The sequence below is a fragment of the Taudactylus pleione genome, unplaced genomic scaffold, assembly GCF_031769625.1.
Source record: "Taudactylus pleione unplaced genomic scaffold, aTauple2 ptg000347l, whole genome shotgun sequence".
In the NCBI taxonomy this organism is placed as follows: Eukaryota; Metazoa; Chordata; class Amphibia; order Anura; family Myobatrachidae; genus Taudactylus; species Taudactylus pleione.
In genome coordinates this window covers 2,569,620-2,582,908 of record NW_028284748.1, presented here as the reverse complement: position 1 = coordinate 2,582,908, position 13,289 = coordinate 2,569,620, and the positions used below count along the sequence as shown (strand labels likewise).

General features: G+C 37.9%; 1 protein-coding gene across 7 annotated transcripts in view; it reads left to right on the top strand.

The window, feature by feature from the left end:
• The window catches only part of ADGRL3 (adhesion G protein-coupled receptor L3), a 558,102-nt gene extending 547,337 nt beyond the window's left edge, over nt 1-10,765 (top strand). For 6 of the 7 annotated variants that reach the window (XM_088444095.1, XM_088444094.1, XM_088444093.1 and 3 more), the window contains one exon: nt 8,144-10,765. In XM_088444095.1, the coding sequence (XP_088300221.1) occupies nt 8,144-8,943 (800 nt within the window). In that variant the 3' untranslated portion in view covers nt 8,944-10,765. The remainder of the gene's footprint in view (nt 1-8,143) is intronic. The other variant, XM_088444098.1, reaches the window with a different exon arrangement.
• Nucleotides 10,766-13,289: the final 2,524 nt, after the last annotated feature.

Genomic DNA, 13,289 nt, shown 5'->3' with positions numbered 1-13,289 from the left:
TTCATCCAAATCCATCCAGTGGAAGGCCCAGAACTGACTCCTAGAGTCAAAGTTCTTCCCAGCATCCCCAGGTCATACCAGCATACACCAACAGGAGGTCGGACCGGGACCTAAACCCCCTAGTATGTATTCTGGGATCCAATGTTACCACTCTGAAGTTTTTGTTCAAATCTATCCAGTGGAAGTTTCAGAACAGGCTCCCTGGATCAAAGTTCTGCCCGGCATACACCAAGGTCCGACTGGGACCCTGAACACCCTTAAACCTCGCCAGGATGCAACTGGACCACCTGGTGTCGGTTTCATCCCAATTGGTGCAGGGGTGTCCAAATACATAACTGGATAGACAGACTAACAAACAAAAAAACAATTTTATATACAGTGTATACAGTAAGATAAAGAAGGTAATTGACAGCATTAGTAGACATAATTGACTAGTGCAGTTACTTCACAAGGGCCAATGAAAAATGGGGCAAATTAAACAGAATGTACTTTAAATATGATTTTCTTGTTAGAAATCTAGACTGTTTTAGTGGTATTCACAAGAAGTGGAAGGAATTTGACTTGAAAGTCGTGCATGAGTTTCATATACAGTGATGAAAACTGTATTGAATGTGGTTATTGATGATAAACTCAGCTCATAGAAGTAATTTGTTCAGATAAGACCTCAGAAATTGCTCAAGAACTTAATGGACTCATTTAAATTGGCTGCTCGATTGTGGATAATAGAAGATTATAGTTTCAATCCGTAACGCAGGTGTCCTAAGGCGAGCTCTGGGAGGACAGAAACCTCCCGTGGAGCAGAAGGGCAAACTGGGACCCTGAACACCCAGAAATCTTTCCAGAACTTGGCTAAAAATTGTGCCCAATTTTGTACATCCAAGTCAATATCTAATGGAAGATGTTGTAAATCCTCTTTGAAGAAAATAGGATCATGGTGGGAAGAAGATAAATAGTAAAGTCTTTTAAAACTGGCAAATAATTAATGAAATAGTTTCAGATGTGGTTCCAAGTCTTCCTTCAGTGAGTAGAGGTATTAGAGGTTAGGAGTCTGTCCAGAACTTAAATGTATTCTATAGCAGTTTTCTGAAAATCTGACCACAAATAACTTTAACAAATTTTCTTAAACGTTTTCTCTATCTCAGGAAACATGGAGTTGTGTGTCCTAGGAAATTCCTCATACATAAAGGATTAGCCATACGGGCAAAAAAGTAAATGGATATTGGGGGCAAGAATTTGAGATGGTGATATATAGGAGAGTTCTAGCTTGTGATTCAAAGTAATTGCAATAAAATGAATGAGAAAAACATCTTTTATATATTTTTTTTAATTTTTAGAACCACAGCAGAAAGCCAACAATAAATTAAACTAAGAGATTAAGAGTTTCCAGAATGAATGTTGTGTTATGTTATTCTGAAATATTCACATCTTGTGATTAATATAAATGGCAATACAACTCCTAAATTACAGTAGGTACAATTATGTTGATTGATGGCATTCTATAGCTTGGATACAATATTAAAATATGTAGTTGGGTATTACTAGGACCTAGAAATATACAAAATGCAATATTTTTTTCAGCACATTAACTACTACAATGACAATTCTTTGTTATCCTTGTGTATCCCAAATTTGGTGAACATTAGTTTTAGTTTCTTGTGTATCATATATTTTGTCTCACCCAATGCTCTCTATAGATCATTAATGAGGTTGGTGTTTGAAAAATGGGTGTAAAAACAAGGCGTGTAAAAATAGCAGTTTTGTGCCCCATGCAGAGCCATACACATCCTGTGTGTTTGCCTCAATAGCTCAATAGACCTAAGCTCATTTTGCTCAAGTTACAGCCTATGGCGTAAATTTACTAAAGTGAGAGTTTGTAGAAGTGAGTTTTATAAGAGATGTTGCCCATAGCTGCCAATCAGATACTACTTAACATTTAATTAGCACCTTCTAGAATATAATAGCTAGAATCTGGTTGCTATGGGCAACATCTCTTCTAAAACTCACTTCTAAAAACTCTCACTTTAGTAAATTTACCCCCATAACTCTGAACATGTGTGTGTTTCATTGCCCTCATATCTGATTAGTTTTATAAATCAGGACTTTGACAGTGTGTCTTCTCTTCTCTTCTCTTAGTAATTTAATAAAACTATGACATTGCATGAAGTGTCACCCACTTCAGGCTTTGGGTATAGGGCCTTGTCCATGAGACCATTTAGTTTCTACATTAGCATTAACGACTTGCCTGGCATGGACGCATCATTTGCGACCACATCAGGCTGTAGGTTCACTGACATGGTTGCAAATAATGTGAATAGTCCGAAATGTCCACTGGGCAGCTCCCGAAAGATAATCTTCCAGCAGCCGCCAATTGCATGGGGACCTATTGTGCCCTCTGCATCCCTGCACCCTGCCCCAGTGTCTGCCACGCAGCCAATCGCAGCTAATAAGGCTGCATGGCAGGACTCCACACCTGGCGGCTGCAGAGAGGAACAGCCACTGGGGATATTTATATCCAGCAGCCTTCAGTCCCCCAGTGTATACCCGGCAGCTGCAGAGAGGAGCAGCTGCCAGGGAAATCTAAATGAAGGAAATAGGGGAAGAAAGAAGTCATGACACTCAATGAAAGTGGTCCAGTTAACAATTAAAATAAACTTTAGTCATCTAAGTTGTTTTACTCTGCTCATTACTAACCCATTCATTTAGCCACCTTAGACAAGATGCTGATATTAGCAATGGTCTTCAACCATGAATGGTTAAAATCCATTGTTGGTTTGCCATCTATGGTTGATGGTTTTACCATCAGTAGCGGAGATCTGATGGGTCTTCATCATTGATGACAGAGAGCCTGGCAATGGTATTATTAATCATCCCCATTGCCAGACTCACTGAGCTTAACTCTATTGTGACTCCTCGTCATCTTCTCTAAATGACATGTCACCCACTAAGTCCTGCCTCCAGCCTCCTCCACTGATGGCCAAATATGTTGTAAACCATTGATAGTTTTCCATCTATGGTTTCCTGACACTGATGTAAACCACCAATGGCGCCATCAATGGAGACCATTAATGGGAGATCTGTTGATGGCCATAGCTAGCTGATAAATATTTACTGGTAAATATTTAATTGGAAAGTGTAGGTAGTTTTTTTATTTTATTTTACTTTTTCAAGTAACTTTAAACACATATTAAAAGTAACTAAATTTAAACCTTTTTGTGACCTTATTTTCTCCCTTGTTGTTATACAAAACTAAATAAGTATATAGAAATGAATTAAAACCTTAATGTTGCTTTACCACTTACAAAAAATATATTACTATCATCCCCCTACTCCTAGTTGGTGCCTCAGGGACTGATGTATACAAATATCAATGTGATGTCAGTTTAAAAAAATTGTTATTACATTTTTCTATACACTGAATTTGAGCAGAGAGAAGCATCGAAAGGGTAGTCCAGCATTGCTTGGGTTCCATTGACCTCCTGGCCCCATATTAGCCACCCCCTCTGCAAAGGTGGTAGTGAACTGGAATTGCCAGGTCCTTCCCCATATGTTACTGTTGGGCCCAGTAATGCAAGTCTCCCTCCTAAGTTAGTTGTAGGGGTAGGTCTTGGGTTAGATTTTGGACTTGGAACAAGGTTAACACTTTAAAGAATTATGATTAAAACTATTAGAATAACGGACAACACCGCTTTAGTGGAGCCTACATTAATAGATTTTGCCCCCAATGTATAACTCTGAATCTGAACAGCTTTGATAGAGCTACAGTATATTTTATATCTATAATTGACTTAGGACTTCATTCAGAGTCGGTCGAAGCGATCGCACGGTCGTAGGCAGCCGATGTTCGCTGATCTGCACATGCGTACAGTTCGCAATGCGCGTGCGCAAACTAGCGGCTACAATCAGAAATTTCTCTTTCCTTGAACACCGCCAGGTTGGTAGTTTGATTGACAGATTGCGGTGTTTGTGGGTGGTAACATGGGAAGGTGCTTGAAAACGGGGGTGTGGAGATCCGAATGCAGGCGTGCCTCATTATGCGAACGGAGTTTTAAGGGAGTGCATAATTAACAAAGTAGTGTCATGGCACACGTGACAGGGGAGGTTTTACACTGACATGATCATAGAGCTTAGGAGAGGGTCAGGTCAACCTTTAGCTATACGACCAGTCCGATGGCATACGATGCTCGCGATTAATCCTTATGTAGCCAGAGATGATGTGTTATGCGTACGAGAAGTGGGCGTATTTTTAGCGATCCGACCACATCCACCCCTTGGTCGGCCAGCTAACGATCCGACCTTAGGGACGCAACATGCGTGTGCATCATTTGCATATCCGGCCCCTTTTCCTATACGACCGTGCGGCCGCTTCGACCGACTCTGAATGAGGTCCTTAGTCCTGCAGTACAAGCCAGTTCTCAATTTCGGGAAACTGAAAAGTTTGCAATATTTTGGTGGCATATTTGATTAACAAAGGTGAACTAAGGGTGGAGTTGTCCAATAAGATTATGGTTAATATTTGTTTTGGGTTTTTCGTCAACCAGGAGAAAAACTAGTAACAAATTATACAAGCATTTACTTGAGATAAGACACTACCAGCCCCATCACAATTATTGTCTAGGGGAATTAAACACAGATATTTTTAGGGCCTCTTTTACACAGGTTCCTTTACCAGAACATCTATTGGTGTATCCTGATGAGCTCAAGGTAAATGCCATTTCTCCCTTTTATTGAAGAAGCATTCCAAATAAACAAAATAATTACATTTAGGTGATGTTCACTAAGTTAAGGTAAGTAAACATACAAAATTATGCTTAAATTCAGTGGCATTACCTAGATTTGGAGGGCCCAATAATTCTCTAATAAAGTTTTGTCCATTCACTGACCTTAGTTGGAAAAATAAAACACTGCAATAGGGGGTGTGGTATAAAAGATTGAAAATGTAAAGGTCGAAAGTCAATAGGTCGACACCAGGTGGTCAACCTGCAATAGGTCGACAGGCATAAAAGGTTGACAGTGCAGTAGGTCAACAGGGTAAAAAAGTTGAAAGGTTCAAATGGTCAACACACAAAAATGGTCAAATTATTATTATTTTTAAATGTAACCCTAATCCTAACCCTACTCCTAGTGCCTAACCCTAACCATCCTCTACAACAGCCTAATCCTCCCTCAAGTGCCTATTCCTATTAAAAATGTTGAAAAACCATAAACAAAATGTATCAACCATTTTTGTGTTAACCAGTTAAACCTGTTGATCTTTTAAACCTGTCAACCTTTTGCACTTTCAAACTTTTGTACCTATCGATCTATTGCATGACGACCATCAGGTGCTGTTGACTAACGACATTTATATTGTCAATCTTCTATCCACATACCGTAATAGGAGAGGTGATCTTAGCTGTACTGTAGGACATTGGTAGCTTTGGGATTTCCAATCGAGGAAAATAAAATATTATACAGTATTTTAAACTGTAAATATTTTATTTTAAGTGATTAAAAACTCCACCCAAAACTAAATTTTTAAGCACTGATCTTCAGTGGAAAAAGAATTGATGAAAACACAATTAGCCCAGATCACACAACAGATCGATCTAGCCATTTATATGGAATCATGCCACTTAGGTTTATTATTGAGTGGACTGTGTTAGACTGGCATGGTTTAGCGCATCCCTGGCTGCTCAGTCTGAAAGAAAAAAAATGTATACATAAAATTCAATAACTTTCTCTTTAAATGTAATTTTATACAATGTGTTCATATCTCATCTAGTTTTAATTGTTTTTTACAATAAATTATTATTTATTATTATTATTATTATTATTATTATTATTATTATTATTATTATTATAATAATAAGACTCCTTAGTTGTTCTTCACTTTTTTATTCTCTGACCTACAGTATGTACTGACAAATATAGCATTACATTAAAGAGGACCTGTCACCAATTATTATCAAATACTATATTAACATTGCCTGTTTAAATTGACTAATGCTATGGCTATGAATAGTCCCATTGGCTATGTATGATAGCTGCACTATTACATTCTGACATCTTGTGCAATATGAGCATAGAACAGGTCATACTGTTTATGTTCAGTGCAGAATGGTGGACACCGGTGTGACAAAAAAAAAGGGTTGGTTAAGGGATGCCAGCACTCGGGATCCTGGCGGTCAGAATCCCGACGCTGGCATCCCGACAGGGTTAGGATACCAACACCTGTCGGTCAGTATCCTAACCCTCCCCCTTTCCCTAACCCTCCCCACTGCCTTAATGCCTAACCCTAACCCTCCCCCTAACCCCAGTACTTACCGTTGGGATGCCAGCGAACGGGATGCCGAGGCCGGGATTCTGACAGGTGTCGGGGTTATAACTACATCCCAAAATAAATTAGCATATATATTTGTTTTCATGTGTAATATGATAAAATCTCATTAGTTACCATAGGAAGCAGCAATTTTTTCTTAGTACCTGCATATATGCCTACCTTAGAAAGTGAACACTGTCTGAGGCAAACAGTCACAGAAAGAAATCTCTTTGAATAATAATATTTGTTACATGTATAAAATTATGGCATGAACCTCACCTGCTCTGGTGCCATCATAAATTTATAGTTTTCACTCTAGGTTCTGGGTGCTGATCAGTGAGGAGGGCATATTTAAATTTTGAAGGCTAAAATTTTATACATGTTGTATCGCTATACAGCTACTGATACATCATGTCTAATTTTGTGTCCTTCAAAATGTGAATATGCCGTCCTCACTGATCAGCACCCTGCAACTAGAGTGAACACTAAATATACTTATAGAAAGCCCATCATATCCCCAATGGCAGCCAGCAGTATAAGTGCACAAACAACAAATAGTTATAGTTAATTACACAACAAATTAAGTACTGTATAAATAGAATTGTAGATTAAGCTATTGACAAAACAGTGAGGCATGATGAAAAAAATTTGGACGGGATCCATCAATACCAAAAATGCAGTCAACCCTCCAAAAATGCAATCTTCGGAGGTTTGACCGCATTCCCTGGTAGGCAATGCCATCTATAGATGACATTGCTTAGTAGAAGCCTATGGGCTTTTCTGAGCTTTCCCAGAGAGGTATCCAATAGGATCCCTCCCAGGGTCCCCTGCAGCTCACGCATGACGCGCAGAAGGGCTCTCGAGTCATAAATCCGGAAGTCTTTATATCGCAAAGTACTTATCGGGAGAGCTGTCCTTTGTGATTTTAGCCGCAATTTTACAAGCAGATGACATTACTAAATGCTGCTATGCTTGCGATTACTGGCGGGATGCATCGCATACAAAGTGCAATGCTTGATGCATACCGTCATTTGAGTCTTGCTAACAGGTTCTCAGCTGCCCATTGCATGTAAGAACACCAATATATTCAAACTTTTTTGAATTACTCCTTTGCTTAGTCACTATTGCCCCCATTATTTCTATCAATTATACCAATATGGCTTCAATTATTATCCTTCTATGATTCTTATTCACTTCCACTACATCCCCTAGGTTTCATCTTCCAACCCTTTCAACTTACTAAAGAAAGATGCTATCTCACACTGCAGCTGCCCTAGAATTACTTTTCTGTGCATACTATATCTTATGCTCTTTTTCATTCACATTTGTGTATTAGTCCTCTCCTAGTTTACTCCTGCAGTCTTGTGTCTTGCAGGCTGACCTCTATGTGCCCTCAAGTTAGTGGCAGACAACAGCATGTAGAAAAAAGGGAAGTGTTGAATACACAGCATGGAATGGTAATGGAGCAGCACCATTACTTTTTAGTGAACACACACTCATAAATAATGTATAAACTGCTCTCTGCCATGTCTTTAATGAGAGTTGAGGTTTATTTTTATTCAGGGCTTCTGTGCACTGTGGGTAGTTCTGTTTTTGGAATATTCATTACCAACATGATAGCTATTTAAATTATCTATAATAGTTTATATGAAACGCATGAAATCATAACCATTTCTTTACCAAACACTGTGTTTTATTTCATGTTGATCATTGGTGACCGGTCTGCTTTAAAAGAAAAAAAAAGAAAAGCCACAATTGCAGTCTTCTATACTGAACTTATTAGTAATATGTCTGTGACCTCTTTGATATGTTCTAATTGTAAGTTTTGTTTGTAATCTTTTCCAGAGGGACTTCTGAACAATGCCAGGGATACAAGTGTCATGGATACTCTACCACTGAATGGTAACCATGAGAACAACTATAGCATTGCAAGAGGGGAATATCTTAGTGACTGTGTGAAAATAATTGACCGTGGTTTTAACCACAAGGAGACTGCCTTAGAAAAAAAGATTTTGAAGGAGCTTACTTCTAACTATATTCCTTCTTACATGAACAACCACGAACGCTCATGTGAACAAAATAGGAATCTGGTGAATAAGTTGATAAATAATATTAACAATATAAAGGAGGATGATGTAATTGTTCTTGATGATGCCACATCTTTTGCTAATGATGAGATCATGGGTTTAGAACTTGTACACGAGGAGTCTGATGCTCCATTGCTGCCCTCACGAGTCTATCCTACAGAGAGCCACCAGCCTCTCCACTTTAGCAGGAAAAAGGTTCCACCAGACAACAGTGAAAGTTTTTTTCCCTTGCTAACTAATGAGCACACTGAAGCAATGCAATCACCTAACAGAGATTCTTTCTACACCAGCATGCCTACATTAACCGGCATAGCTGTCACAGGAAGCGTTACCACTAGTACTCAGACCGATTCCTCGCCAGTCAAAACTAGGGATACTGATGATTTATACTATAAAAGCATGCCAAACTTGGGCACCCGAAACAATATACATCAGCTTCACACTTACTATCCATTAGGACGGGGAAGCAGTGATGGATTCATAGTGCCACCAAGCAAAGAAGGAACTCCAACTGAAGAAAATTGCAAAGAACCAGCTCACCTCGTCACAAGTCTATAGAACATAAAAGGGAGAAAGTAATGTTAACAAACTGTTTTATGATTTACTTTAATAAATAATATTGTGTGTGCTCCTAAATCTTTATGCTGTAAGACATTTTTTAAACTGGCATTTTTAGTCCTGTGTACGGGATACCAATGTAATGCTCTCAGTTTTGTTTCCGGTTTTTATCCCAAAAAGACTTCATTATGTTAATGAACATAGAAAGTTAGTTAACGGCACTCTTTGTGGCCTTCTTTAATTATGCTGTTAATTGAAAAAGGACTGTCCAACAGCTGGCTTGGACAGCACTGATTTAAAGGGTTATGGCCCAGTTTCATTAAGCACTGGTGGGTACTGCAATTTGGCATGCAATACCAGCTGTTAAAATCAACAGATTGTAGTGCCAGACAATGCTTTACTCTTGGATTGCAAGCTGACATATACCAGTACTGTGCCATTGAAGTCAAAAACATTATTGCATGCTAAATTCAGCATGCACTTACTATGGTGCTCATAGAAATTAGATCCATGCGCCTGTAAAATTTGAATATTGAAAATCCACAATTGGAGTGCTAAAAACATGATTATTTGCTACAGTATAAATTTAATTATATATTTTGATTGTGTTTGTAGGTTACAAAATGATCCTTTGTGGAAATAAGAAAAAGAATCCTAAAGTAACAAAAACGCAATCTACATATTAAAAGGATTTTAAAATCATATGCTAATTTCATATATTTGTGTTTTGCTGTATTAACCAACTATACAAACAAAATCAAAAAAACTAATGGCAGAAAATTTAAATATTTTATGTACTGTACAGATACTAGCATTGCACATAATGTATGCTTTTTGTTTCTCTGAAATTTGCGTCCCTGTTAATGTAGTGAAAAATAATATACATTTTATTCTGTTCAAGTTTTGTCTCAAGCAAGAAGCAATGACCTATGTTTGCCATTTACCTTTAGATTTTATAAGGAAAATGTTCACTTATTAATAAAAAAGGAACACATTGATTTTAAATGAAAACTTACAGTAAAACATTGTTTCATTTCTGATTATTGCTTTCTTCTGTATGTTAGCGTTAAAACACATAAAAAATTCAATATTATCCAATGCACAGTTGACAGATGAAAAGTTTTATTCTTCTAACATGGTGACAATCTTATGCATTTAAATGGTGTATCTGCATTGCAGTTATTATCTATAGATTAACGAGGGAAAAAACGGAAAAAAAAGAATAGTGGTACATATAAAAAAATTTTTGTTTCTTTCAGAAATTTGTATATACGTAACAGAATAAAGACATCAGATAAATTTAAAGCTGCATCAAAATTCCTCATGTGTGTTAAATTCATTATCCTGTGTAACTAAGGAAACTGAAATGAGACAAAGGCTTTACTGCTACACAAATGACTAATAACTCATTCTATAAAATTGGACAGCAGCTTAGAAGCTTTGCTATTTTTTTCTTCATTTTGCAAATGAGATGTTTATTGTACTTAATATATACATATTTACATAAATTGAGGACAAGAACAGACAATCAATATGTAATTGAAAGTAAAATAATGACAGTTAATATTGCTATGCAGCAATCTATATACAATAGTGTGTATAAATCAAGGTGGACCCAGTGGTACTAATATTTATAAATTATGTTTGAGAAATGTATTCTCACTACATTTTTTAGTTAAAAATAATTTGACTTCCATGAGGTTAATAGCAGCACAGACAATAGTTTATTCCTTTTTTAAAAATGTATTATACATTTTGTATAATCTCATATTTGAATGACTATTCTTAATAACTGTTGTAAGGGTGAAACTTGTATGCCAACCAATAAACAATGAAATAACAATTAGGTTACATGCATGTTTTACTGTATACATAGAATAATGCATTTATTTTTGTAGAAAATAATAATTCTTGTACTTTGCTATACAGTCTGGTCTATTCCCTAGGGAAATATATATATATAGATAGATAGATAGATAGATAGATAGATAGATAGATAGATAGATAGATGTATATATAGATATCACCATAGTTGTTGTCAACGTTTCGACCCCAAGGGGTCATTATCAAGACCCCCTTGGTGAATCATCTTGAAATGACCCCTTGGGGTCGAAACGTCGACAACAACTATGGTGATATCTAAACTTTTTTAATTAAAACTGATTGATTAACAATTTGAACATTGCAGTGAGTGCCCTCTTTGGCTACAATTTGAGCCGTTTATGGATATATATATATAGACAATTCTTGAATAAAGAAGATAGTTGCATACGTTGTAACACCATTTTATGACTATAATAATATAACATAGTATTCAAGTAAATAGCAAAATAAGGGAAATTATAGATAAAATAGTCTTAATTAGGGATTGGACCATCGAAAAAATGTCCATAATAGCTTTCATGCATGTTGGTGTATAGCTGTTCCAAAGTTCATATTTGGGACCGGAGTCAATAATATACAGTAAAGGTTGGTAGCCTTGGTGTTGAACACCCGGTGCTATTAATTTACAGCCCCTTTTCCTAGCGTGGTAAATTACCCGCTAATTTGCATTTACCCATAGATGTGGGATAAGTTTCCGGATCTATGGGTTTTCACATTCGTGGCAGCCGCGATCAGGGCATTTAATGCATATTTCTATTTGAGCCTCCTCAGGCTCAAACTGAAATCCATGTTAAATGTAGATCGTAGGCTGCTGTGTGTTATAATTGAATAGTCCCGGCAGATCATTTAACCTGTGGTAATTAACGGCAACTAATTGAATATGGCCCTTGATCTTCATCAAAACCTTCTTCAGATGTGTACTGCTCCCTGTATAGGCTTCTGGGTAATGCCGGTACACACTAGATGATATGTCAGGGCACACTGTCTAGTGTGTACCCTCAAAGTCACTGACGATGCATGCTCCCGTGCATCGTCAGTGACATCGCCTGTCAGGTCTGCAAGTGAGGGCCATGCTGCTGAATGTAGCATGGCCAACGCTCTTGCGCTGTCACTCCTGGCATCGGCAAGTGTGTATGCAATTGCCGATGCCGGCACCCCACTAATGAGGTTGGTACCAGCTTTAAGTCTTACCTGTCTCAAATGCAGCAGCACGCCAGTCACGCTGATAGCTGTCCTGTAACGCGAAGGATCACAAAGGCTAATTTATGCACACCCTACAAATGATCTGTCATACCTGTGTAAGTCTACAACTCCACCGTTTTACGTCCCTTAAATGCTGCCTGCCTGTCAATCACTGTGCTGTTGTTATGGTGTTTCTGTGTGATCGCAAACAATTGCTCCTGGGTGAGGAAATTACAATCAGCATAATTATTGCAACCACTGCTTAATCAGGCCCAATGACCACAATGAAAAACAAATTAAATACACTCACAATATGAATGTGTGTTTCAGGTATAACATCCAAAGAAAAAAAAATCAAGAGAGAGAACAAGGCTGGAAAAATAGGGGATTGTAAGGAAAGCATTCCAAGGGAGGGAGGGCCAAGGGGAGGAATGAGAGAAAGGTTGGATTGAAAAATTACAAACAAATCTATATAAACAAAATGTAGCACTAAAGTAAAGAAATAAGTAGTGTACCCTTATTCTACTTGGACAGATGATCCCGATATTCAGAAGATTCCTTGTATTCCAGCCAGGCGAACTATGTAGTGGTAAACTCTTGCTGTCTGTCCCGCCTGGAAAGAGATAAATCATCCGTATCAATATACATATCTATTCTGCGAAAACAAGAAGGTCCTCCAATAAACTGGAATTATGGCTTTTGCTGCGTTTACAAAATGTTTTAGTAGAGACTGCTCATATCTAGAGATAGGTAAGTCTATTAGGTTAAGCAACCAGGAACCAGGATTAGATGACGCCCACTCTCCAACCACAACATTGGTGATCTGAATAATCATATTTCAGAGTTCCCGAAGCTTAGGACAACTCCAGCAAATATGGAAAGGGGACCCTGGTGTATCTCCACAGCGCCAACAGGAGTTGGGGAGACCCGGGAACATTTTACACAAAACACTTGGGCACCCATACTATCTAGTGAGAATTTTAAAGTGCATCTCGATCATGGAGAAACTGTCAGAGATGGTGAGTCCCAGTTCCCTCTGCCACACTGTGGTAAAATTGGGGAGAAAACTAAACTGGACTTCAGCCAGCAGTTGTTATACATCCGAAACTGTGTCAAGGCACTAATGAGGAGGTGCATAGAGATTAAAAGGGAGTAAGGACTCTAGAGAGTGAAGTCTCTCTGAGATGTGTTTGTATAAAATGTTTCGCTTGTAAGTATCGCCATACCTCACTACTTGCCAGACTCCATCTTTCTTGAAGAGTGGAGAAGGGAACAACTGT